Below are 27,113 nucleotides of genomic sequence, written 5' to 3'. Positions count from 1 at the left end.
CAGCCCGCTGAGCAGTGGGCATTGGAGGGTACCGACCCCCGGTGCTCCCAGGCCTGCTAGTGCCACCAGCCTTCTACTCAGTGCCCGGGTGCGCCCACTCCATGGCCCCCGAGATGGACCAGTTCTACAGGTCCACCATGGCCATCTACAAGGTGAGTGTGTGCATGGCCCAGGCCCCGGCTGCCGCCCCCGCTCCCAGGGCTTGAAGGTCGGCCAGCTCTGGAGGACAGAGAGTGAGCATAGCAGCAGCGTGTTCCAGGAAAGAAGGCCTAGAACCAGGCTGGGCTGAGCAGTGGGCATGGGGGTGGGGGTCCCTGGGGGCAGTCGGCCACTCCAGCCCCAACCTGAGGCTCCCAGAGCACGGGTTCAGCCAGTGAGTGACAGGACTGCTGAGACAGACTCGCAAACACTGGATGAGGCAGGACAGCGCCCAGGGTGGCCTTAGCTGGGAGCAGGGGGCCCGCCCGAAGAGCCACCTGGCCGCCCCAGGGTAGGGGAGTCTCTCTTTGTCTCTTTCTCTCTGTGTCTCCCTGTCTGTCTCTCTCTGGTTTCTGAGCCCCTCACTCAAACTTCCTACTCGACTCCAGGGGGGTTGCTGCCGTCTCCATAGACATTTGCTGAGCACCTACTGTGTGCAGGACACTTTCAACATGTAAACCTCACAACACCCTATCTTTGAGGTAAAAAATAATCACCCCATTTGATAGATAAGAAAACTGAGGCCAGAGAGGCTAAACAGCTAGTTCAAAGTCACCAAGGGAAGAAGAGGGACTGCTGAGATTTGAATCAAGACCCAAGTCTAAGTCCTCTACACAGGGTGCTCTCCAGCTGGCCATGGCCTGCAGCGGCCCAAGGGCCTCGGCCACAGCCTTGCTCCCCAGGGGCTCTTCTTTGAGCAGGGCAAGGTCTGCCCTTGCCCCTGAGGTGGCTGAACTCAAGGCAGCGCTGAGCCACGCCCAGCTGGGCGCTGTGACAGACCACAGGCTTCAGCCAGTGGGAGGAGAACCTTCCAGGCACGAGTTCCTGCTGGGCAGGTGGTGATCTGGAGCCGGCCAAGGGGACCCCGGTCTGGATCCTGGCCTCTGAGGTCCTTGCAGCCGAGAGCCAGAATTCTGGGTGACTCCAGGTTTCTAGGCGGGCTCCCCTGAGTCAGGCTTCTCACGGGGGTTGGGGGTGCCCTGATCCTGAGGCCCATCATTCCGTCTTCCTCTCCCCATCTCTACCCTCCCACCACCCTTGGACTCCAGAGCATCATGGAGCAGTTCAACCCCGCCCTGGAGAACCTGGTGTACCTGGGGAACAACTACCTCCGGGCCTTCCACGGTGAGTGCCAGGCCCTGCAGGCTCTCAAAACCCCAACGACACACACGTCTCTATGTCACCCTGATGCTGCCACTGAGCCCACTGCCATACCCAGGCCACCTCTGCACCCCCAGCCTGGCACCCTGACCTGCCCCACTTCCAGCCACCTACAGCCAGACCTCACCACTCGCTCAGCGCCTGTGCAAACAGCTCCCATCTCCCCCATTTCCCAGCAACTGCCCCACCCCCAGAGCTAATCAGCAGAGGGTTGTGAGCCACCTGCCGGGTGGACAAGCCAGGGACACACCCAGAGCTGAGTGTCACCCAATCCCTCCCCGCACTTTAGGACTTCAGAGTCCTCACAGCAGTGACCTCAGCCCGTGCCACCCCCAGACCCACTTGATGCCTCACAACACACCTGCCCACGCCCTCCCGGGCACACACAGATGCCTGCACCCCGCCCCCTCCCAGACAGAAACAGGCCGAGGCCCTGCGCCCTGCCCCGCAGGGAGAGCCCATTCCCCGCTTTTTCACCCCCCCTCCTCTGGCCGATGCCCCCTCTCCACACACGCTGCCCAGGGCACCCCATCCCTGTCACTCACACCTACGCCAGAGCCCGAGGCATCCCCTCCACACCCTCTCCCGCCCGAAGGAGAGGCCTCCAGAAGTGGGGAGGGGCACACGGAGGAGGGCTCGGGGGCTGGACGCATCCCTCTCTCCACGCAGCTCTGTCTGAGGCGGCAGAGGTGTACTTCAACGCCATCCAGAAGATCGGGGAGCAGGCCCTGCAGAGCTCCACCTCGCAGATTCTGGGTGAGGCACGCCTCTTCCCCTCCATCTCCCCCACTCATCTTCTTAGGCCTGGGGGACACTCCTCCTAGCCCCCCTCCCCCCACCGGCCTCCTCCTGTGTTCCAGGCTCCGGGCCCCCCTCTGCCTGCCTCCCTGGTGCCTCCCCTCAGGCCCGGGACCGACCTTGCCTCCCATTCTCAGGTCCCAGAGAGGGTTCCTTTTACAGTCTGGCCCTTCCAGGAAGTCCCCCCCAAAGACACAGGTCTTGCAGCGCAAGGCCCAGAGCCCAGACTCTCGTCTGGAGCCAGGGCCCCTCCGCTCCCCTCCCTGCAGGACTTTGCCATGGCTGGGACAGGTGCTGCCAGAGGCCCTGAGTCGTATGGGGAACCCCTGGAATTTGGTCCCCAAATCCAGCCTTGGGCAGGCCCTTCTGACAGCTGCTGGTGGGAAGAGGGTGGGCAGGGTAGGTCCCCGCACTGAAGCTGCTGCTCTCTGTGCCTCCAGGTGAGATCTTGGTGCAGATGTCCGACACCCAGCGGCACTTGAACTCTGACCTGGAGGTGGTGGTGAGTCCCAGAACCCACAGCCTGGAGGGGTCAGTTGGGAGAGTGGGCTGCGTTCTATGGGGGACGAGGGTCTCCACACCCTTCCTCAGAGAGGACTTTGGTGACATGACAACTGCGGCTGCCCTTTTGGGCACCTGCCAGGGCCCAGCTCTGCTGGGCACACTTACCTGCACATCTTGTTCAAGCTCCAGCAACCTGGGAGGCAGGTGCCATTTCTATCCCCATTTGACAGAGGAGGAAACTGAGTCTCAGGGATCTAGCCACTCGCCCAAGATTCCAGAGTGAGTGGAGGAGCCAGGAAGCGAAAGGACCGTCACCCACGTGCATCAGGCCCTGCCCCTACCTGCCTCCCCAGGGAGCAGCCAGTGATCTGACCTTACACACCTAGGAGAAAACCCTTCCACGGCCCTGCCACCTGCAGAACTAAACCCAGCCCCTCGCTAAGGGGTTCCAGGTCCTGCTGAGCCAGCAGCCTCCCTGGCGCCTCCAGTCACAGCCCAGCCAGCCGGAAGAGCTGCCCTCTGCAGACACGCCTGGCGTCCCCACCATGGGCTGCTGTCACGCTGTTCTCTCAGCCTAGGACCCACCCACCCCCACCCCTGCTGGCCAGTACAGTCACCCCCTCCTCCAGGAAGCCTCCCCTGACTCCTGGGCAAGTTCAGTCTCTCCTCCCTCTGAACTTCAACAGATGCTTCTATCCATTCTTAGCAAGTGTGTGGTGAAGAAAACCAGCTCTGCAGCCAGAGCACCTGGGTTCAAAGCCCAGCTCCACCAGTTACTGGCTTTGTGACCTTGGACAAGCTACTTAACCTCTATGGCTCAGTGTATCTGTCTGTGAAATGGACATAATCATAATAACTGCCTTGCGGGATTCTTGTGAGCATTAATTGTATTAATAAGTATAAACTATTGACCTTGGCAGCTGTAGCCTTCTATGTACCTTAGCTATGATCATTAGAAGCAGAATTTACCCCCATCTCTATCCCTGCCAAGACTGGAAGCTGTGCCAGGGCTGGGACGCGGTCTTCTCTGTAACTCCAGGGCCTGGGACAGGGACCTGGGACCAAGCAGGGCTTCACTGACTGGGAAGGAAAGAATAAGCTTTGAAAAGGGAGCGGGGCTGGGCCAGAGGGAGAGGGCCTTCCAGAGGTTGCCGGGGGCTGAGCAGGTGCAGAGATGGCATCGGGCAGAAGAGAGCTGGGGATGGGAGGCAGGCAGAGAGGGAAAGGTGGGCGGGGCTGGGTGTGAGGAACCTTGGAAAGTCCGGAAGGAAATTTCAACTAATCGTGGAAGTGCACGGTTCTCAAACGTGTGTGTGGGAGACCACTGGAGGTCTGGATACTCTTTGGGGACACCATAAAGTACTCATCAGTTTGGTAACCATGTTGAAATGGGGAACAAATTCACCAGCAGAAAACATGCATCCACTACACTCGATAAAACCAGGACCCTTGGTCCCTCTCCTAGGCACTTTGAGGCTTAGCGCTAAGCCCGTGCCACCTCCTGGGGCTTGGGCGGGGAGTTACAGAGCAAGGGTCACGCTGGCAGCCTGCAACTTCCTGTCCTTGTGTCTGATGGCTCTCCATGTCACCTGTGGCACACCTGGGCTGGACGCGGACGAGTGTCACCCAGGCCTACTCTGTAAGGAGAGCTGCCTTCTTTGGGTACCAGCGTCTTGGCTGTGACAAAAGGGCAGGGCCCTTGGCCAGAGCCATACTGGGCCGAACACGCCAGAGGCCACCTCCCCCTTGGGCTCATTCATTCGACAACTATTTACTGCCCTGTGCCAGGTACTGCTATGGGTACTGGGGATACAGCAGACAAAACCCCCTGCTCTCCCCAAGGGGGAACCAGACAAAACCCAGGACAAGTAAGTGAGTACAGATGTGATCGGTTAGATGCAAAATAAGCTATGGAGAAAAATAGACCAGGGAAGGGGGGTAGCAAGTATTGGAGGGATGCAATTTTTAACAGATGCTCGAGGTGAAAGGCACTAGAAGGGTGACATTGAGAAGAGGCCTGATGGAGGTGGGGAGTGAGTGGGAGACACCTGCAAAAAGAGTGTCCTGGGCAGAGGGATCGGCACATGGGAAGGCTTGAGGAGGCCCACGTGGCCGGAGTGGAGGCAGTGAAGGCCAGCGTGGAGATGACCAGCCGCTAAAGGGGCTGGGCCTTGAGGGCATTGTCGGAACTCCGGCCATGCCTCTGCGTGTATTGAGCAAAGGAATGACAGGATCTGACTCAAGTTAGGTTTTCCAAAACCAAACCTTTTTTATTGTAAACTAAAATACAGGCATAGAAAGTGTCACTGAACAAATTCGAGCTTATTGTATCATTATAAGGCAAACCACCTTTGAAACTCCCACCCCGGTCAGGAGCTTTGCCAGCCTTTCCTGGAGCCCTTCTACATGCCCCCATCAAATCACAGACCCCCTCTTCCTCCAAAAGGGACCACTGGTCCAACACTGCCTTGTGTTTCTTCGTAATTGATCACCCAGTTGTATGTCCCTGGATGCTAGAATTTGTCTTGCTCTTTTTTTTTAAATATGTCTTTGAGTCTCTTTTAATCTACTGGCTCCCCCTCCATCCCTTTCTTTTCCTTACCATTTATCTGTGAAGGGCCTGGGACCTTTTGACCTGTTGGTTTTCCAAACACTCCTCATGCAGCTCAGCTTGTTCCTCTGTCCTCTGGACCCAGAAGCTTGATCAGACTCAGGTTCCATCCGTTTGGCAAGACTAGAGTGGGTGCTGGCTTCTTCCATCAGGAGGCATGTGGCTCCTGCCGCCTTGTGACGGTAACAGCAATGGAGGCTGTGTGTCCGCACCCACTCGTACGTGGAGTTACGAGATGCTGCTATTCTGCTCTTTCACTTATGAACTGGAATATTTCTCTAAAGAGACGTTTCTTCTTATGTGCTATTTTTTACCCAGTGGCACGCTTCTTATGGGAAAGACAGGATAAAGGCTTATTCCCGCCTTGTCAGCTTCCAAGATCATGAATTTTCTCCCTGTCATCCTCTGAAGGTGACCAGTTAGCTTTATTTTTTTACTAGCACCATCATTATAGTGTTTTTTAGTATCATATTTTTTAGTATCTAGTCAGTCTCATAGATCTAAACATATTTGTTGTGTTTTACTCCTTTGCAATCATTATTTCACTGAAGTTGAAAATGTCCCCGCTTTGACCAGCAGAAGCCTCTTCAGTCTGGCGCACGAGCCCTTTGGCATAACTCTCATGGTTCGGACAGTCTCCTTGCTATCCAGCCTGACGAGATGTTCTGCCCTCATCTGGTACTTTGCTGCTCTACACGTAGAATCAGCCATCTCTCCACGAAGCCCTGTTTTTATTTTTTGCTTTTAGTGGAAAGTGGTATTTCAAGACCATAATCTGGGCACTAGGGGTGTCCATTGGGTTGATCGTTGCTCCTAGGCTTTTTCAGTGGCCAGTGCTATACAGACATACATACATACACATGTGCATATATAATAGATATGCTACAGGTGCCTAGATACATGATATATGCCTAGATACATACACACATAGATACATACATACATTTGTACAAACATATATATACACATACATACGTGACAATATATATAGTTAAAGATAGAACACTTCATAAATTCATACTGATACTTCCAATTCAGATTCAGCACTAGATTTTTACTTAACCTCTTCCCTATTGCACCAGTATCTCTTTTGTTTCACATCAAGAATCCTGATTCTTGGGAATTCCCTAGTGGTCCAATGGTTAGGACTCCATGCTTTCACTGCCAAGGGTGCGGGTTCAATTCCTGGTCGGGGAACTAAGATCCTGCAAGCCGTGCGGCGCAGCCCAAAAAAAAAAAAAAAAAGTCCTGATTCTTAAGGATACAGAGAATGAAAGAATAAGAATATCCCATAGTTACCGTTTGCTTTATCTCATGTTACATATACACAACAGTCTCTGAATAATGACAGTAATTCTACCACCACCAATATGATTTCTGAGAACTGTTAAAATCTGTTTTGCATTTGCTCTCCCCAGCATCTCCCCACTTTCAAAATACAGGCATGCTTTGGAGATATTGTGGGTTCTGTTCCAGACCATCGCAAAAAAGCAAATATCACAATAAAGAGAGTCACACAAATTTTTTGGTTTCCCTGTGCATATAAGTTATGTCTACACTATACTGTAGTCTATTAAGTGTACAATAACATTATGTCAAAAAAACAATGTTCATACCTTAATTTAAAAGTACTTTATTGCCAAAAAATGCTAACCATCATATAAGCCTTCTGCAAGTCGTAATGTTTTGCAATAGTAACATCAAAGATCACTGATCACAGATCACCGTAACAGATTATGACAATAATAAAAAAGTCTGAGCTACTGCGAGAATTACTACAATGTGACACAGACACAAAGTAAGCAAATGCTGTTGGAAAAATGGCACCGATAGACTTGCTCGACGTAAAGTTGCCACAAATCTTCAACGTGTGAAAAACGCAGTATGTGCAGCTGCGCTTGTCCACACTGTCAGGACCCAGAGCTGCTGCGCCTTGCTTGCTCCCCTTTCACCCTCATTGATCTTTGTTTACAAGTAACTACATATTTAATGTTCACCTCAAACCACGTGTCCATGTCTTGCTCGTCGTTTTGGCCTTGTTCTGACTGTCCCCACAGGAAGGGCTCGTGTGAACAATGTTCTCTGAGTTCTGACACCAAGATAACAGCTTGTTCTCCTTATACTTGAAAGTCAGATTTGCTGGATATAAAATTCTTGGCTCACATTTCATTCCTTCCTCCCTCTCTTCCTTCCTTCCTTCTTTCTCTTTCTTTCTTTCTTTCTTTCTTTCTTTCTTTCTTTCTCTTTTTTCTTTCTTTTTCTTTCATCTTGAATGTTGCTGTTGAAAAGTCTGATAATCTATTTCTTCCATTGTAAATCACTTGCTTTTTCTGCCTTAGATGCCCAATTTTTTTCTTTTTCTGAAATCTAGTAACTTTTCCAGACTATTCCTTGATATTGGTTAGTCTGGGACAATATTCTTAGTTATGTGGTATACTCTTTAATATGTAGTTTGAAATCGTTCTCTTTTTTTTTAATTTCAGGAAACTTGTCTGGAATTACAATTTTTAGACTTTTTTTTTTTGTTCTCTTTCTCTGCGTTTCTTCTTCAGGGACTCCTATTATCTGTGTGTTAGACCTTCATAGCCTGTCTTCAGTATTTGTCTCTTCCTCTTGGCTGAATGGACCCCATATTGTCATATGGATGAGACTGGAGTTTGGGGGAGGATCTGGGCTGGGACATACATCTGGGAGGCATCAGCCAGTGGACTGCATGAGCTCACCAAGGGAGTGGTGTAGATCGAGAAGGGAAGAGGCCCATGGCTGAGCCCCGGGGCAACTCAACCTTCGGGGACCAGGGAGATGAGGGACACTGAGCAAAGGACAGAGAAGAGGCAGCTGGGGCGTGTGAGGAAAACAAGGAGAGGGTGGTGGGCTGGAAGCTGAGGGAGGAACTTGTCTCAGGAGGAGCGAGCGGCCAACTGTGTCCAATGATGATGAAGGGGCAAGTTGGGTGAGTCCTATGAATTGATCATGGGGCTTAGCGAGGTCATGTCTCAGGGATTTTGAGAACAACACTCTTTCTGGCGTGGTGGGGCAGGAGCCTGATGGAGGGTGTTCAAGAGCAAATGGGAAGAAAGGAGCTGGGGTCAGCCCACAGAGACAATTCTTTCAAAGGGATTTTCCTGAATCAAAAGCAAAAGGATTTCTCAAGTTACTGGAATAACTCGATACATAGAACTTACAGTGCATGTTCTCAGCAGTGGGTCTGCTCTCAGCTTCTGTACTGAGGGGCTCACAGGACCCCGCTAATGGAGCGTGTCCCAGGGGGAGGGGAGCAGGGCACGGCAGCCTCTGTTCTCACTTGCTGGGAATTCCTCAGCCTGCCCTGGGTTTGGTGACTTCATTGTTTCAGAAGCCACCGGCTAATTATAGGCAGTCCTGTGGTTCCCCCACAGCAAGAGTTCAAAGTTCTCTTCAAGTATCAACATCTTATTAGATCAATTTCTTCGAGAGCTTGACAATGACTTTCCATTAAACCACTGATGCCTGGGCCCCGTCTGATTGGGGCATCCTGGGTCTGTGTCCTCTATGCTGTTGGCGATCACAGCCAAGCCCTGGTAATGAGAAGAATTACAATCCACCTGCTTTAATCCTGTCCTGCTCTAATGCATGTTTCCGTGGCGTGACATAGTCCCTACGCGACTAGAAGCAGGAGCCATACCCTATGACATGGAAGGTGGCTTGTTCATAAGTGAGGTTTCCTAGGCGAGGGGAGGGGAAAGTTAGGAATTAGGAAGAAGGGTAAAGCCCCCAGCTTGTCTGCTGCACTGAGAGCAATAGCCCTTCAGGCTGTTTTTTTTTTTTTTTGGTACGCGGGCCTCTCACCGTTGTGGCCTCTCCCGTTGCGGAGCACAGGCTCCGGACGCGCAGGCTCAGCGGCCATGGCTCACGGGCCCAGCCGCTCCGCAGCATGTGGGATCTTCCCGGACCGGGGCACGAACCCGCGTCCCCTGCATCGGCAGGCGGATTCTCAACCACTGCGCCACCTGGGAAGCCCCAGGCTGTATTTTAAGAACATTTTAAAAGAGCTCCTGCACCCAGGCCTCCCTGGGGAGGACAAGCACCCCCCCAGCCTCCTGGGTCTCTCAGCTGGGGTTGGGTGTCGCAGCCTCCCATTTCCACCATCATGACAGCCCCACCTCCTCCTGAATCACTTCAACAAGCCAGCTCTGCAGTAATTCAGGTGTTGCCAGTGTGTCCATTCTATTGGTTTTGTGCATTTTAAATATTTTCCACGGCCTTAGGCGTGGTTCAAGTTCATGTCTCCAGGTACCATTCACCGTCTCTATTAATGCTCTGGTTGCCACGTTTGCCTGGGTTTTGAGCATCAGTCCCAACCCTGCATCTTCCATAAGCCCTGTTGTTTAATTGGGCGATCTGGCAGGATGTGGCAGTTTTCAGGAACATATGTCCTGTGTTGGAGCAGAACCTTGAACCGGGAGGTCCTGCAGGTATAGATCAGGAAGGCTCACTTCCTTACTGCCTGGATCCAGCAGAAAAGGGCCCCCATGGGGCAGAAATGGGGACTCAGAGAGGCGTGTAACATTGATCCCGTGCCAGCCCCCAAAACACACACTGGCAGCCACACTCAGGGGTTTAAGGCCCGGCTCGTCCTGAGGGGGCCACACCCAAGCTCCCTTATAGACCAGCAGTTAGCAAGGTTTCAGAAACAACTGTGGAAGAAAAACTGAGAACTTTTATAATTTACTGGTCTTTCCTGACGACCAGCATTCCTTTTCCTGAGGGACAGAGCTCCCACAGCACAGCTTGGGGACGCCCGTGGCAGGAGGCAGGATCCACCCAGGGTTCTTTTTTTTGTTTTTAAAGTCTTTATTGAATTTGTTACAATATTGCTTCTGTTTTATGCTTTGGTTTTTTGGCTGCGAGGCATGTGGGATCTTAGCTCCCCGACCAGGGACCGAACCTGCACACCCTGCATTGGAAGGCGAAGTCTTAACGACTGGACAGCCAGGGAAGTCCCCCACCGAGGGTTCTTGAGCCGGGACTCCTGAGGGGAAAGGCCAGGCAGACAGAGAAGGCTGAGCAGAGTTGGAAGTGTCCCCAGAGGCGGCAGCAGGATGGGAGATGCTCCTCTTTGCAAAGAGTACAGATGGAAGGATTTAGGTCTGATGTCCTAACAACATGGAGTGACCCAGGGAGCACTGATGGGGGACACAGGGGAACATGCCAGCTGGCCACCAAGGCCCACAGAATCAAGCTCATTGGGTTCTAGGGCTGGACCTTAGGGACCATCTGGGCAAAACTTTCCTATTACAGATGGGGGAACTGAGGCCCAGGGAGGGGCAGCAACTCATCCAAAGTTACAGGGCAAATTGGAGGCAGAACCAAAACGGCTAGAACGAAGCTTTTCTGAGCCTGAGCCCCAAAGCCTTCCTGGTCCTCCTGGTCACCCAAGTGGTCAGCCACCTCCTTCTCACCTGTCACGGGAACCTGCCACCCCAGTGAAGCCCTCAACAGTTGTGAGCTCTTTTGCTGGGCCAGGCCCAGCCCACGGTGCTGGGGCCACAGAGATGGGACAGATCTTGTTCATGTTGCCCATACAAACAGGCTATGACCAGGGGCCCAGCAAGAAATTCCATCTTATGGCTGGAGGAACGAACAGTGAACAAACAAGTTGTACACATGCCAGAAACAAAATGAGAGAGTGATGAATTCTGCCTGAGGAGTCGGGGGGCCTCCCAGCAGAGGGGGCAGTGAAGCTGGTATTTGAAGACTGGTAGGAAATTCCAGGCATAATCAAGGCACAGACTGAGACTAAGAACCGGAAGATGTCGACACATTTATGGAGGATGTGTTTCAAGCCAGGGACTGCACTAAATGTTTTGTGTGTTTAACCATTTAATCCTCCATCCAAATAGGTGCTCTTGTTTTACCCATTTCTCTGATGATTGGCGAGGTGCCTGGTGTGTTAGGAATGCAGTGGGCAATGTATTGGAGTGAGCAGTGCAAGGAACTCTGGGGCCTGGGGATGATAGGGCCGCCCTGATCACCCCCACCCTGCACTCCACACAGGTGCAGACATTCCATGGAGACCTGCTGCAGCACATGGAGAAGAACACCAAGCTGGACATGCAGTTCATCAAAGTGAGTCTGGCCACGCATCCTGGCCCCACAGCCCATCACCAGCAGGACCGTCTCTCCCCTTTTGAGGGATGGGCACACTGAGGCCAGCGCTGGGCATTGACTGGCCCCAGGTTATACACGTTCCCAGCTGAGTCCCTGCCCCTGTCCAGTACTCTGGCCCATAAGCCAGGTGCCTTGAGCTCTTTGACACGGGGGTCTCCCTCCTCTCTCCACCCCATCCAAGGACAGCCGCCAGCACTACGAGATGGAGTACCGCCACCGAGCCGCCAACCTGGAGAAGTGCATGTCCCAGCTGTGGCGTATGGAGCGCAAGAGGGACAAGAATGCGCGGGAGATGAAGGTGCAGGGGCTGGGGGTGACACGGGGCTCCGAGGGGACCCCCAACACCCGCTGGAGCTCTCCCACCCAGCACTGGCCCACCTCCAGGAGCGTGTCCCGCCCCACCCTGTGTGGCAAGCATAGCTGGAGAGGTCAGCCAGCCCCTGGCGCGTGGGCATCACTGTCTCAGGGACACCCTCAGCGCCGCTCCTTGTCCTGTCGCTGCCTGGCCCTCCCCACACTCCCCTGGCCTCCTTGCTTCTCCTACTTCATTGAGAAAACCTGAGGCCCTCAGCACGCTGCTCCTGATCAAGGTAGCAAAGGCAGAATCCACCAGCAGCCCCGCCACCCTCCCCCTCCCTCCTGCCCCCCGGCTAAGGCCAGCCCCTCCTCCCGAGCTCAGGGCCCCATCCTTGGCCTCTGCCTTCAAGACCTCTATCTCCTTTCCTGCCTCCTCTTCTGGCTCCTTTAATAAGCTCATGTCTCTCCTCTTTGAAATCTTCGCTCCCAAGTAGGGGATTATTAATCAATTAATTTGCATTTTCATTAAACCAACTCTCTCACTTCTGTGCTTGGCCCTGTGCCAGAAGGATGGCTCAGACACCAGTCCTACCTGGGAGAAGTGCCCGGGCCAGAGGGCAGGCAGAACCCAGGCTCGTGAGGATGAGGATACACCTGAGAGGGCAGGCGCAGAAGCGAGGGCAGGCTGGGTGCTCAGGGGAGGCTTCCGAGAGGAGGTGGCTGGTTCAGGAAGGAGAGAGAGGCTTCAGACAGCTGGCACTCGTGGGAGTGGGATGAGGGACACACCCCCTGCCTCCACCCAGAATCCCCTTTTCCCCCAGGAGAGCGTGAACCGGCTGCATGCGCAGATGCAGGCCTTCGTGTCTGAGAGTCAGCGGGCAGCTGAACTGGAAGAGAAGCGGCGCTACCGCTTCCTGGCTGAGAAGCACCTTCTGCTTTCCAACACCTTCCTGCAGTTTTTTGGCCGGGTGAGCTGGGGCTGGGGGACAGCTACATGAAGCCTTCTGGGGGCTGTGCACTCTGTGAGCTGGCTGTGCATGGGAATTCCCCTCCCTTCCTCCCCATTCCCTTCTTTCCTTCCACCCTGGAGATATTTATTTTATTTACTCTCTCCATCTATTTCTTTATTCGTATCATCACATATTCATTCATTTATTGTCATGATTTTTTAAAATTCTCACATTCAGTAACTAATTCCTGCATTATTCATTCATGTATGGACCATTTATTTTTTTCATTCCTGTTTACATACACTCACTATTCACAAAATCATTAACTCATAGGTTTATTCAATTACTGTCTATGAATTTTCTCATGGTATTTAAATCTTCTATGGTCTTGCTTTGTCTGATCTGCTAGACTATTGTATTTCTAGTAGATTTTGCTTTCTGCATTTAGCTGCCATGTTGTTTAGTGCTGTGGGGTTTATGACTTGACTATTATACCTTCTCTGTAAATATTGCCATTTATGTATATAATATATCTCATAATCCAGTCTGATACTTTTAATTCCACTTTGACATTAATATTGCCCTTCCTACTTTCTCTTTTCTTATCTTTAAGTGTTTTATGTTACAAAGATATAGCTCAGTTTTGACTTTTGACCAGTCTGACTGTCTATGTCTTCCAGTAGGAGAATTCAGTTCATTCCCGTTTAACCGAACAACTGGTATACCTGCCCTATTCTTTCTGGATAACTTGAGTTAACTCTATTTACTTTGTCGTTTCCTCTTTTTCTCCCATTCTTGTTCTCGTCAGTTTGATAAAATATACATTCCTCTGTCAACTTTAACAATATAATAGCCAGTTATTTTACCAGCAAAAGCAAGCTTATTCAGGAACAGTCAGAGGAACTGCAATTCACGTTATGTGAAGTATGGCAGACCACGCGCAAATCCAGAGAACAGGGACTGACAGCTTGTTTTATGGGGAAAAGAGAGGAGTTGGGAGGGGCTGTAATAACCAAAGAGTCCATTGGAGGAAGCTGGGAGTCCAAAGTATGGAGGTTTCTCATTGGTTGGGCTGCTACAGTCTGATTGGCTGGGCTGTCACAGGGGTGGGGGTTGGGGGAGAAGTTTTCTTCTGCTGCTGGATAACAAAGTAGGCACCAACTTCCTGTGGGAGATGTGGGCTTGCTTCTCTTCCTGCTTGGAATAATTGAGGCTACGTAGCAGGGTATGTGAGCTCCCCCTACAGGCCTGCCCCTACCCCAATTTTAGCTGAGAGTCATTTAATTTATTTAATTCCACATCCCTCTCCCCTTTATTATTTTGGAAAGCCTATTGTTCTTTTCATCTCTGCTCATGATGACCTCACTCTGTGACCCTCATAATCATATATATTTGTCTATTATGTTTTTCAAAAAATAATGCCCACCCCCCACACACACACTACTTGGTCCTTTGCTCCCCTCACCCCATAAGGGGAGACCTTGTGAAGGATTTTCCTGCCCTCCCTGATGCTCTAAGACGAGGCTTGTAAGGTCTGTACTCCTCTTCTAATCCTTCCAAACCACCACCTCTTGGTTTTGCCAAGAAACTTCAGGACTTTTAGTTCCAGACCCTCACTAGTCATTTCTTTGCAGCATGGCCCTTCTATTTCAAGAATCTGTACTTATTACATATATTACCATGGCCAGTGCACCACCATCGTCCACTAACATTTCACCACACATAGGATCAGATGCAATGCTTACCACTGTTTTCAATCCTTTTCACCTCCCACTGTCTTGAGGTTTCTGTTTTGATGAATTGGCATGGCTGGAGAACTTGCATGAGTATTTTCTGCATATACACTGTCGGAATCCTTGCATCTCTGCAAATGTCTCACTTTTACCCTGCTGGTGAGGGCATATCGGCTGGTTGAAGGAGCGGCAGCCTTTTTTTTCCTCATGGTCCAAGATGATTTGCCCCTGTTTTCTAGTGCTCGGTGTTGTAGGTGCTAAGTCAGGTGCTGGTCTGTCTCCTTTCCCTTTTAAGTAACAGGCTCTTTCTCTGTGGATGCTTGGAGATTTTCTTTGTGTCCTTGCAACTCGGAACTTGTCCCGGTACCACCTAGATGAGTGCCTGTCAGTGGCCCTTCAGCCTGCAGGCTCAAGTCTTTCTTCAGGTCTGGGGAGCTATTTCCTCTTCTGTTTCTTTAATTATTATCTCTCTGCCATCATTACCTTTTCTCTTGCTGGAACTCCAATTATTTGAGCCTCCACATCTATGACCATCTTCTCCCCCACTATGTCTATTTCATTTCTTCTTGCTCAGTATTTTGAGATATTTCTCCTCCTTGATCTGCAAGCGACTGATTCTGTTCTCAACAGGACTGTCCTCTCTCTCTTTTTTTTTTTTTAACATCTTTATTGGAGTATAATTGCTTTACAATGGTGTGTTAGGTTCTGCTTTATAACGAAGTGAATCAGCTATATATATACATATATCCCCATATCTCCTCCCTCTTGCGTCTCCCTCCCACCCTCCCTATCCCACCCCAGACTGTTCATCTGTTCAATTTTAAATCTTAACATCATGCTTTGTCTGGGTAAGAAGGTCTTTGTTTTGCAGTAAGTACCCTTATCAAGTCCTTGTTAAGCTTGTCACTCCCTCCTCTCAGCTGCCAGGGTGGTTTGCTGTGTTCTCCTCGCTGACCACTGGGTCCTCCACTAGATGCCTTGTTTCTTTCTTTTGCCTCCTCATGGTCCTGTTCCCACTCTGGGTTGAGCTGAACTGCGAGGGCTCAGGCAGTGGTGCTGGCAAATGTGGGGGGGGGCAAGAGAATGGAGCAATCTCTACCCAGTGGGACCCCACTCTGCCCCAGGTCTTCCTTTTGCAAGCATCAGCTGTCACTCAGCCTCTCATGTGGAGAACCACAGCAGACAGGGCTTCTAGGGAAGGTTGTACAGGTTGTGTACTGCACAAGGAAGCCTGGCTGAGACTAGAGCTATGTTCTGCTCTCCAAGCTGAACATACTGGTGCAGACTGTGTTTGCCTGAAGAAAGGAGCATCATTACCTTTGCCATCCTCTAAAGAAGCCATCCTCTAAAGAAGATGTGATACACACACACACACACACACACACACACATACACACACACACACACACTGGAATATTACTCAGCCATAAAAAATGAAATAATGCCATTTGCAGCAACATGGATGGACCTAGAGATTATTATATTAAGTGAAATAAGTCAAAGACAAATATCATATGTTCGTTTGTATCATTTTTTAGATTCCACATATATATGTCATATGATATATATGTCATATCATATATGTGGAATCTAAAAAATGATACAAATGAACTTATTTACAAAGCAGAAATAAACTCACAGACATAGAAACAAACTTATAGTTACCAAAGGCGATAGCAGAGGGTGGGGGGAGAGTTAAATTAGGAGTTTGGGATTAATATATGCACACTGCTATATATAAAAAAGGTAAACAACAAGGACCTAATGTATAGCACAGGGAACTATACTCAATATCTTGTAATAACCTATAATGGAAAAGAATCTGAAAAAGAATGTATATGTGTGTGTGTGTGTGTGTGTGTGCGCGCGTGTGTGAATCACTTTGCTAACACAACATTGTAAATTAACTATACTTCAATTTTTAAAAATTTATCAAGAAGGGCTTCCCTGGTGGCACAGTGGTTGAGAGTCTGCCTGCCGATTCAGGGGACACAGGTTCGTGCCCTGGTCCGGGAAGATCCCACATGCCGCGGAGCGGCTGGGCCCGTGAGCCATGGCCGCTGAGCCTGCGCGTCCAGAGCCTGTGCTCCGCAACGGGAGAGGCCACAACAGTGAGAGGCCCGCGTACCGCAAAAAAAAAAAAAAAAAAAAAAAAAAAAAAATCAAGAAAATTAAAAAAAAAAAAGAGGCCATTCTCTCACCAAATGTGTACCCACCAGGCTGTGTCCATCCAGACAGAACATCTGTTTCTAAATTACAAAGAAGTACCTTAGGGGCTAGCAGCTGCCCAAGCCTATGGATGGCTAGAACTCAGGAAAGCCAGCAGCCCCTCTCAGCGCACACTCAGGAGGGACACTTGATGTTGCCCTACCCAAGTGTCTCTGTGACTGCACTGCTCAGGCCCCTGAGCCCTGTTGCCTGGCCTCTCACTTGCAGATCCTCAGGCCCCGGCCAGCCCACTGGTGGTCAAAGTTCTGTCCTGCCTTCTGTGAAAGTCCAACAGGGGCCACATCCTCCCAGTCACCCTTCTTGCATGTGGACTTGCCCACCTCCCTGGCCTGGCCCAGCTGTTGACCCCTCTGGGGAGGGGGATGATGGAATCTGCAGGAGGGGAGGGGCCAGGTCTGTTGGGAAACCATCCTTCCATCATTCCCTAAAAATCCTTGCATTTTTCCAATGTCATTTGTTCATTCATTCATTTATTGAACACATAGTCTTTGAGCCCAGATGACATATCAGGCTCTGGTTCTATTTGGTATCTGAGAGAGACCCAGCCAGCCAGCCAGCCTCTCTTTCCTGATGCCACAAACATGGGCTCCGCTGCCCCTCCCCCAGCCTCATTGCTCTTTCCATTACTTTCTATTTCTTTGTATTCTTGTTCAGTTTCCCAAATACTGTGCCCTGGCTGCAAATTCTGGCAAGTGATTTCATTTCTGAGTCTCGTTTTCTTATCTGGAAAAGGAGGGAAATAATCGCCCCAGCAGAAGGTTGGTGCGATGGTGGAGCCTGGCCTATGCGGGAGCCCAGCGGGATTAGGTCCTCCTGCCCCTGCTCTCTCCCCTCCAAAGATGAAAACAAAGGCTCCCATTCAGGAGACCCGAGTGCTTGCAGTCAGCTGCCCCCAACAGCCGGCAGCCGACTCCCGCCTCCCCACCTCGGGGTCCTTACCTTGCCAGGTCCTCCCTGAGTCTCTGTTTCTGATCCCAGGGACCCTCTGGTGCTGAGCAGAGGTGGGAGACGTGGCTGGATCCAGTGACTGATCCCAGCCCCGGCTGACATTCTCCCACTCTCACCACCGCACCCAGCCCCGGGCTCAGGGCTCCGCCTTCTCCCACCCTACCCCACCCCCACTGAGTGATCCTTCAGGGAGGAGCTGCTGCTTCTTCCTTTAAACAGTTGTATTGAGATATAATTCACACACCATGAAATTCACCCATTTAAAGTGTGCAATTCAACGGTGTAGTATAGGAACTTCCGTGGTGGTCCGGTGGGTAAGACTCCATTCTCCCAGTGCAGGGGGCCCGTGTTCCATTCCTGGTCAGGGAACTAGATCCCACATGCTGCAACTAAAAGGTCCCACATGCTGCAAGTAAGACCCGGCACAGCCAAAATAAATAAATATTTTTTAAAAAGTGGTGTGGTATATTCACATCCATTGCCTCAAGTCAACTTAGAACATTTCATTACTGCTAAAAAAAAAAAAATCAGTACTGCTTAGCGGTCATTCCTTGATCCTCCCATTCCCCCTTGCTCTAAGCCACCACTAATCTACTTTCTGTCTCTATAGATTTGCCTCTTCTGGCAATTTCATACGAAAGGAATCATACAATATGTGGTCCTTTGTGACTGGTTTCTTTCACTGAACGTCATGTTTTTCAAGTTCATCAGTGTTGGAGCATGTGTCCATACACCATTCCTTTTTATTGCCAGATAGGATTCCATCATCGGGATGTGCCACATGTACTTACCCATTCATCAGCTTATGGACACCTGGCTTGTTTCTACCGTTTGGCTATTACGAATGGTGCTGCTATGGATATCCACGTAAAAGTTTTTCCGTGGACGTGTGTTTTCATTTCTCATGGGTATATAGGAGTGGAATTGCCGGACTGTATGGTAACTCTATGTTTAACTGTTTGAGGAACTTCCACACTCTTTCACCATTTTACAGTCCCACTACCAGTTTATGAGGTTTCCAATTTCTCCACATCCTTGCCAATACTTGTGACTGTCTTTTTGATTCTAGCCATCTGAGTGAGTGTGGAGTGGTATCTCATTATGGTTTTGATTTGCATTTCCCTGATGGCTGTTGATGCTGAGTATCTTTTCCTGTACCCACTGGCCGTGTGTACATCTTCTTTTGGAAGGAAACTGCTTTCCGCCTGTGTCTTGAACAGTTAGCCTCCAACATTAAGAGGAGAGCTGACTCCTCCGTTGGCTGCCTCCTGCTGAGTGATCGCCCCCTCAGGAGGGAGCTGTGGTTTGAATGAACCAGACTTCCCCTAGGTACAGGGGAATAGGTAGCATGTTGTCTGACCCAGCTGGGCTTTAGGACATACACGATCTAACTCCTAAGACAGTGAAGCATAAATATTTACCTGTTAAGTATATCTGTACGCAGAATGCACAAGATTTAAAGAACTCTTCACAGGAAGGTGTCTTTCTCATCTGCCTCCAATAATCGGTCCTTGCTTAGTCCAAGTCTAGTCAATAACACGCCTTTCTACCTCACCGTCAGCTTCTCTGGGTTTATCGCAGTTGTGTAAGTATACCTCTAGGATAAATGCCTAGAAATGGGATTGGTGAGTCCAGGGATATAAGCATTGGCTGTACCAATTTACACTTTCACCAGCAATGGCGGAGATTCCCTGTTTCCTTGACAACAGTATGCAAGCAAACTTTTTGATTTTTGGTAATCAAAAAGATAAAAATGGTATCTCAGTGTAGTTTTACACTTGTTACGCTTGACTTATAAATGAGATTGACATCTTTTCGCGTTTCAGAGCCATTTGATTTTCTTTACTGTGACATGTCAGTATCTTTTCCTCCATTTTTCTTATGAATTTGTACGAGCTCTTTATATGTTACTGAAATTAGCCCTTTCATAGTGATGAGTTGCAAATTATTTTCCCAGTTTGTTCTTTATCATTTGATTTTGCTTATTGTGAGTTTTGCCGTGGTAAAAAAAGTTATTTTTATTTAGTCAAATTTATCAGTCTTTTATAGTTTAGGGGGTTTGTATCATACTTAGAATGGCTTTTCTTTTTTTTAATATTTTTCTTACATGATTAATTTAATTTTTAAATTTTTGACTGCGTTGGGTCTTCATTGCTGCATGCAGGCTTTCTCTAGTTGCGCCGAGCAGGGGCTACTCTTCGTTGCGGTGCGCGGGCTTCTCATTGCGGTGGCTTCTCTTGTTGCAGAGCACGGGCTCTAGGCGCACAGGCTTCAGTAGTTGCGGCACGCAGGCTCAGTAGTTGTGGTGCACAGGCTTAGTTGTTCCACGGCACGTGGGATCTACCCAGACCAGGGATCAAACCCGTGTCCCCTGCATTAGTAGGCAGGTTTTTAACCACTGAACCACCAGGGAAGTCCCAGAATGGCTTTTCCACTCTGTAAATACTTTTAACATTCTCCCCTGGTCTCCTCTATGTTTCTTCCCAACCACTGGCTAAACTGCCTAAAGGCAGGGCTGAGGGGAGCCAGTGAAGTTGAGTGCCGTCCAGGCCAAGACTCAGTGCTGAGGCCATTACTCCGAGAACCCCCTAGCACCCTGGCAGGCACTTTCAAATTGGACAAAAACCCTTTTTTAAATACGATAAGCAAAACTTAATGGTCTCACTTTGCTTACTGCCTCTGAAACAAGCGCACGAAGGCCTTTGGAGTTTTGTCTTTGTGCTGTTTTGCTAATTAACTATGCAAGGCAACAGAGGGGGCGGCCACCTAGCCACCAACTGAACTAGTTCCTCCTGCGACTTGAGGCACTGAGGCTTTCTGTTTTGCTGCCTGAGATCAAATTTTCAGCAGCTGGGCCAGACTGAAGGGAAAAATCATGGAAATGTAGTCACAGGAAGCTTCCTCAAGACAGACGAGTACAGGCCACTCCATTGCTTACTGGTTGAGAGACCTCGAGCCAGTCATTAACTGCTCTGACCCTCAGCATCTTCTTCTATGAAATGGGGATAATAATGGCACCTACCTCGCAGGGCTCCTGGGAGAATCGAATAGGATAATGGAGGTAAAGTCTTTAACACTGGGCCTGGCACAGAGTAAATGCTCAGCAAAGGGAAGCTTTTATTATTCCTAAGGTGACAGTCCTGAACTTGGCCTTGAGGGATCGAGTATTGGAGTAGAAAATGGAGAGACACTGATAACTGGAGAGCAGAGTGTTTTGATTGTACCTAGGATGACCTGAGCGACAACACAGAGAGGTCAATGCCACTGAAAGAAGTTTTATTACATATCACACTTCCCAAGAGAAAGGGTCATGACACACTACGCAGGGCCACATGGGAGTCGTACTGGGGGATGGTCAAGAGGCAGAAGGAGCCAGGGGAAAGCATGGCCCAGAACCTTTGTTATGGTTTCCATGGGAAGGAATGGGCAAAGAAGGGTAAGCAAGTTTAAGTAAGTTTAGGATTGGATGGTTTGAATAATTTCAGTGGGCTCTGGGCTATAGGGGTTATTCTAATTGTCTGGTACCTGGCTTGGGTGATTTAGGGCAGGGGAAACTTTGGTTTGGTGTGTGAATTAGAAGGAGGTGATTGGGGATATGGGTTTTGGGTTGGTTGGTTTGCATATGAAAGGTGTGCTCCAAGCAAACTGTTTACTATCTCTAGGAATTATCTGGCCCTGTGAGGTGCAGTCTTTTCAGACTGACAAGGCCCCACGATGTCAAAGCATCATGAAGTACAGAAAATTAAAAACATGATTAATACACACAGCAGGTCTAACATTTAAAACCTTCCCACCCCAAGTCGTTATGGACTATGTGGTCAGCGGCTGAGTTTCCTGTCCTTGAAGGTATTCAGGCAGAGTTAGATGCCCGTGTATTGGGGATACTAGAAAAGGGATGCTTATGTAAACTAAACGGACTGGAAAAACTATTTGGATGTCTTCTTTTAGAAAACTACTCAAACTGGCTTAAACAGAAAAGATGTTTATTATTTTAGTCACTGGGAAGTTCAAGGGTTTCAGGTACAGTTGGATCCAGGAGCACACAAGATGTCATCAGAAATTTGCCACTGTCTGTTGCTTAGTTGAAGTGTCCTATGCCGGCTTCGCTCTATCCATTTAGCAAACCCCGTGAGGTGAGAGAATATATTTTTCCAGATTGTTCCAGGGTAAGTTCCGGGACTGGGTTCTTTGGTAACAGTTTTTGGGTAGGTGCACATACCTGACTCCATCTCTGTAGCCAAGCCTGGACTGCACCCTTACCCCTGCATCAGACAGTGGGAGAGCCCCCGTCAAAGCACAAGACTGAGAGACGGGTCAGGGGAAACTCCTCCAGGAAAAGTGAGGGGCATTTGACAAAAGACCGGGAGGGCTGGCCAGTGGGTGAACCCAAAGTGACCACAGCGATCTTTGGTTCCTTCCAGCTGGAAAGTCCGGTCATCCTCAGCTTGCAGGGCCCGAGTTCCCGGGTCTAGGATGCCAGTTTTGAGTCCCCGGGATTCTGGGGTCTGCTTGGATCTCGCTGACCCCCGTGTCCCCACCCGGCCAGGCCCGGGGGATGCTGCAGAACCGCGTGCTGCTGTGGAAGGAGCAGTCAGAGGCCAGCCGCAGTCCGTCGCGCGCCCACTCCCCGGGCCTGCTGGGCCCCTTGCTGGGGCCTCCCTACCCCTCGGGCCGCCTGACGCCCACCCGCCTGGACATGGTGAGGCCCTGGGCGCCCCCGCCGCCGCCGTTCGCGCCCCCGCCGCCGTTCGCGCCCCCGCCGCCCCCGGCACCCTCCGCGGGGCCCTGGGGCCTGAGGCCCTCCGCCTGGAGCCTCCTCCCCCCGAGGGTCCCGTCCTTCGAAGCGCCCCTCGGCCGGCCCTTCCGCTCCAGCGTGACCTCGGCGCCCCCGTGGTTGCTCGGCCGCAGGCCAGAGAACCCCTACGCCGCCGACGCCTGGGACTGGGGGTGGGGGCTGGACTAGGGCGCCGCGGCCCCGCCCCTCCCCGCCCCACCCTCCCCTGCCCGTCTCCCCTCGCAGCCCCAGAGGCCTCTGGGAGAGTTCGGCTCCCCACGCAGCCGGCACGGCTCCGGCTCCCACGGCCCCGAGCCCACTGAGACGAGATACGCGTCCCAGCTGGAGCCAGACCGCCGGTCCCTGCCCCGGACGCCGTCCGCCTGTGAGTACCCCCGGCGCCCGAAGCGCAGAGGGAGGGCCAGGTACCCAGGTTGGGGACCCAGGGCCGGGAAGAGGAACCGAGATTGCGCTGCAGCAGGAGGGATCGAGGGTAGACGCCAGGGAGAACTTCCCACCCACGTGCCGCGGCGCTCTCCTGCCCCTCGGCAGCCTCGCTCTACAGCATCAGCACTGAGCGCTCGCGCTCCAACTCTTTCGGCGAGCGCCCGGGCTGCAGGGGCGGCGGCGGCGCCCGGCGAGTCCGCGCCCTGGTCTCCCATTCGGAGGGCGCCAACCACACGCTGCTGCGTTTCTCGGCCGGAGACGTTGTGGAGGTGCTGGTACCGGAGGCCCAGAACGGCTGGCTCTATGGCAAGCTGGAGGGCTCATCCACGTGAGTAGGAGCCTCGGGGCGCAGGGTGGGTTGGAAGGAGGACCGGAAAGCCTGGACTTCAGCTGCAACTGAGTCTTCCAGGATGGAAGCTGTCCCTGGGCCTTCGAACAACCCATCCCCCATCCCCCATCCCCTCCTCGTCCCACACCAGTTTCCTCATCCATTCAACGAGGGTAGGAAGAGTCTCTTTATCAAGTTCAGGGTGGTGTTCCTTGAGAGGGTGGTAGAGGATGGGGAATGGGAAGGTTCTCTCACAAGTGGGAACAATACAGAAACCCTATTGCTTGAGCACTTACTTTGCGCTTTACAATAAGAGAGGGGGCAGCTTGCCTTCTACCCTGAGGGAGTCCGCCAAGCTCTGACGGAGGGAATGGACAGAGAGGGGGGCCAGGCGCAGGGGCGGTGCTGGGACCTTGCAAGCTGAGTGTGCTCACCTCCTTGCAGTCAGGCGCAGTGGAAATCCTTAAAGAACATAAACGGGCTGCTTTTGACACCATGAGTAGAAGGGGGAGGCTAGGGAGTAAACTGCAGTCGCGGTAAGCCTGGAGGAAAGCAGGGATCACTCTTTCTGCCAAAGAAAAAGGGGAAGGTGGGAGCTTGCTGGAGCCGGGCAATGCCCCCCACAGGGCTTTATGGGCAAGAGACTGTGTGGTGCCCACGCCCACTCACGCTAAGGAGAGAGGAATGAATGAGGACAAGAAGAGGGGATGAATGAATGGAGCGTCGACAGGGGAGTCAGCAAGTGCATGTGAGGGCGCTTGCCGAGATGGTCATGTGATTAGTAGATGGACAGGTGGAGGATGGATGAGGGCGTAATGGGGTGAGCAGGTGGATGCATGCTCCTGTGAGCAGATGGGTAGATGGAAGGGGGCATGGGAGGATGCACAATGTGGGGTGCATGATAGAGAGGCGGGCAGGTGGGCAAGTGCTGATGGATGGGTTAGTGGATTGGTGGTCCTTGGGTGGTTGCCCACATGGATCATGGATGGGTGATGCATGGATGGGATGACGTGTAGATAGATGGGTGGATGGCAGGTGACCGCATGGATCAGGAATGGAAAGAGGAGCCGGTGGGTAGAGACGCGACTAAGAACACGAGTAGTGGAAAAAACACCTGCTTTGCAGACCCGCATCAGAGGGCAGCAGGGTGCCTCCCTGAAAGTCCCCAAAACAGGTGTGTAGCAAAGCTTCTGGGGACCTGATTATAAAACCACCCAGATCTGAGCTCTCAAACCGCGTTCCTGGGACATCGTTATTCTTTCTGTGACTCAGGTTAGGGAAAACAATGGCAGGTTTCATCAGTAGGCGCTTTATGGTGAAGACAGAAGTAAAACGATCTGAAATGGTTTTACTCTGTCAGTTTGACTTGAAATAGCTTCCAGTTACCTACAGGTGAGAATGTTATTGATCGGGTTTGGGGATGTAAGGTGGCTGTTTGGAGAACACTTTCCCAGATGTTCTGCAAGAATCTAATGGGTTCCGTGGAGTCTGAAAAGGCTAAGGAACATGGATCATAGTGCCTCTCCCTCATCCCTGGCTGCTCTGAAGATGCAGTAATGAGCCTCCAGCCAGACAAAGACTCCAAGAGCAGGGTGGCTGGGGTCACCGGGACCAGAGGGCCTATGGTGGAGGGTTGGTAGCCAGGCATCCCCGACTCTGGTTCCCCATCCTCTGGGCTCCTACAGCTGCCTTTCGTCCCCCCAACCGGTCCCCTTTGCCTCACCCTTGTAATCATCTGTCTGTGGGTCTGTCTGCCCCCCGCCCCCGGGCTGGCTGGGAGCCCCTGGGGAACAGGGACTGCATCTGGCTCTCCGTGGACCCTCGTGTGGTGGGTACTCAGCAAGTAGGGAATGAAGCTGTCACCACATGTCCTTGGATACAATGCTTTCCTTCTCGGATCTCCAGTTCCTCCTCGCTAAGGCGCCCCAGCCCCTGGTGGGACATGAGGCTGGATGAGTGACTTTGAATGTCAGGAAAGACCTCCTTCAGAGGATGAAATGAGTTACTCTTAGAGCCAGGCCTGGCACACAGCAGTGCCCGGTAATCATCTGCTCCTCTTAGAAACGGTGTTTTGACCACCATTGTCAGGCTTTTTGCTTCCACCCCACAGGAGCGGCTGGTTCCCCGAGGCCTATGTGAAGCCTCTGGAGGAGCTGCCCATGAATCCCTTGAATGCCTTGAACCCCGTGACCTCCATGAATCCCACGAACTCCTTGAACCCAGTGACGTCCATGAACCCCATGAGCCCTATGAATGAGCTGCCTTCCAGGTACCGCTGTGGTCAGAGATGGGGCAGGGGCGGGGACTCCGGGGGGGGTGGCCCCAGCCACCAGGAAGGGCATCTCTGAGCTGCAGTCCGGAGTTAGCCCAACCTCCTTCAGCTCCTGGAGAAAGGGCACCCCCATCTCTCTACGTGTGAAGGTCATGTGTCCATCCCTCTGCCTTCTCTCAGGACTGCCTTCAAGCCAAGTCTCCTCTCACCCAGGGGCAAGGGAGGAGGATGTAGGGTGCTCAGGGGCCCAGCAGATGGGGTGGGGGTGGGGTTGCAGCAGGGCCTGACCCCTGACCCCCTTCCCGTCCCTCCTTTCTCTGGGCTCAGGTCCTACCCACTCCGGGGCAGCCACAGCCTTGATGACCTCCTGGACCGGCCAGGCAACTCCACAGCATCCTCAGACTACTGGGATGGCCAGTCCCACTCCCGAACCCCGAGCCGGGTCCCGAGCCGCACCCCCAGCCCCGCATCTACACCCTTGCCTGGCAGCCGCCGAAGTAGCATGGGCAGCATGGGGGTGGCCAGTGACATCAAGGTGAGCCCCCTCCCCCAGTCTGCCCTCAACCCTGGGGTGGTCCGGTGGGCAGGAAGACTGGAGACCAGGTAACCCTCCCTGCCCTGCCATTGGCTCTGTCCAGCCTCAGTCTGCCCATCTGTGCCGGGAGGGGTGGGATGGGCTTCTGAGTGTGGGGTGGAGGGTGGGGGGAATGCATTCCTCTAGTGGCTGGGAGCCCTGGGCCCCTGCTGGGAGCACTGGAAAGGCCTCCCCTGGGGGCGGTGTTGGCCCTGGGAGGTGGCACTTTGGCCCAGAGGCTCCTCAAGTCTGAAACTCACAGCATCTTGGGTTTCGGAAGGCTGGGCCTCATTTCCCAGAAGCCTGGCGCTGCAGGGGCCTCTGGTCCAGTGCTCTGCCCTGCTGGATTGGGGAGTGGGGGGTGGGGCAGGGGCTCTCTTGCTCCTTCCCACCCAAACCTGGCCCTCCCTCCCCGCTCACTGCAGAAACTCATGTCCTGGGAGCAGCAACCCCCAGAGCTCTTCCCTCGGTGAGTCCTTGAGTGAGGGTCAGAGGGGGCCGGGCTCAGCAGAGGGCTGTGGAGGGGAGACAAAGGTGGGCGTGAGTGGAGGTGAACCGACGGGGACAGGAGGTAGGGGGGACACCTGGCTCAGATGCCCAGCTGCCTTCCCTGGATCCACAGCCAGCTGGGGACCTGGGCCCCTCTCACCCCCTCCTCTCCCCCAACAGGGGCACAAACCCCTTTGCCACCGTAAAGCTGCGTCCCACTGTCACCAATGACCGCTCAGCGCCCCTCATCCACTGAGGTGCCTTCCTCCACCAGGGGTCTGAGGTCGTGCCCCCGACACCTGCCTGGGGGCTGCCCAGAGCTGGCAGCAGCAGAAGCAGCAGCAGTGGATCCAAGGAGCCAGGGCCCTGGTACCGGGGGCAGCTGCCCTTCCCCAGACCACGCCCCAGCCTGAGCAGTTCCAAAGGCACCGGCCTGGGGTCTGGGGACTTCAAAATAAAGCAGCTGGAAGTGGGGAACAGAACCATTTCTTCCCCTCCAGGGGCCCCGGACTCTCCCTGGGGGCCTACCTCATGCCCCCCAACCTCTTTCCCCCTTCTCTGTCCCACTGGGGAGGAGCCCCTCGCACACCCCCTCCCCTGCCCCACGCACCTCCCCTGTTTAACTTGTGTAAACGGTGAGAAATAAAGCA

At 52.2% G+C, this 27,113-nt stretch overlaps 1 protein-coding gene across 2 annotated transcripts; it reads left to right on the top strand.

The window, feature by feature from the left end:
- Positions 1-27,113, top strand: BAIAP2L2 (BAR/IMD domain containing adaptor protein 2 like 2). 2 transcript variants are annotated; one of them, XM_082666685.1, is made up of 14 exons: positions 1-152; positions 1,248-1,323; positions 2,029-2,115; positions 2,598-2,659; positions 11,309-11,380; positions 11,604-11,720; positions 12,541-12,687; positions 22,126-22,278; positions 22,600-22,738; positions 22,906-23,128; positions 25,239-25,397; positions 25,728-25,935; positions 26,400-26,443; positions 26,644-27,113. In XM_082666685.1, exons 1-14 carry the CDS (start codon positions 102-104, stop codon positions 26,717-26,719), a joined length of 1,614 nt encoding a protein of 537 aa, XP_082522811.1. In that variant the 5' UTR covers positions 1-101; the 3' UTR covers positions 26,720-27,113. The 2 variants fall into 2 exon arrangements, with proteins under 2 accessions (XP_082522811.1, XP_082522812.1); XM_082666686.1 differs by lacking the exons at positions 1,248-1,323; positions 2,029-2,115; positions 2,598-2,659.

The sequence above is a fragment of the Grampus griseus genome, assembly GCF_964374135.1.
Source record: "Grampus griseus genome assembly, chromosome: 11".
NCBI classification, from domain to species: domain Eukaryota; kingdom Metazoa; phylum Chordata; class Mammalia; order Artiodactyla; family Delphinidae; genus Grampus; species Grampus griseus.
This window is presented reverse-complemented; position numbering and strand designations above follow the sequence as displayed.

Coding starts and splice junctions, on each gene's coding strand:
- BAIAP2L2 (XM_082666685.1), top strand. CDS start 102: ATGGCCCCCGAGATGGACCAGTTCTACAGGTCCACCATGGCCATCTAC. Junction 1,324..2,028: donor CTACCTCCGGGCCTTCCACG/GTGAGTGCCAGG, acceptor CTCTCCACGCAG/CTCTGTCTGAGGCGGCAGAG. Junction 22,279..22,599: donor CGCCCACCCGCCTGGACATG/GTGAGGCCCTGG, acceptor CTCCCCTCGCAG/CCCCAGAGGCCTCTGGGAGA.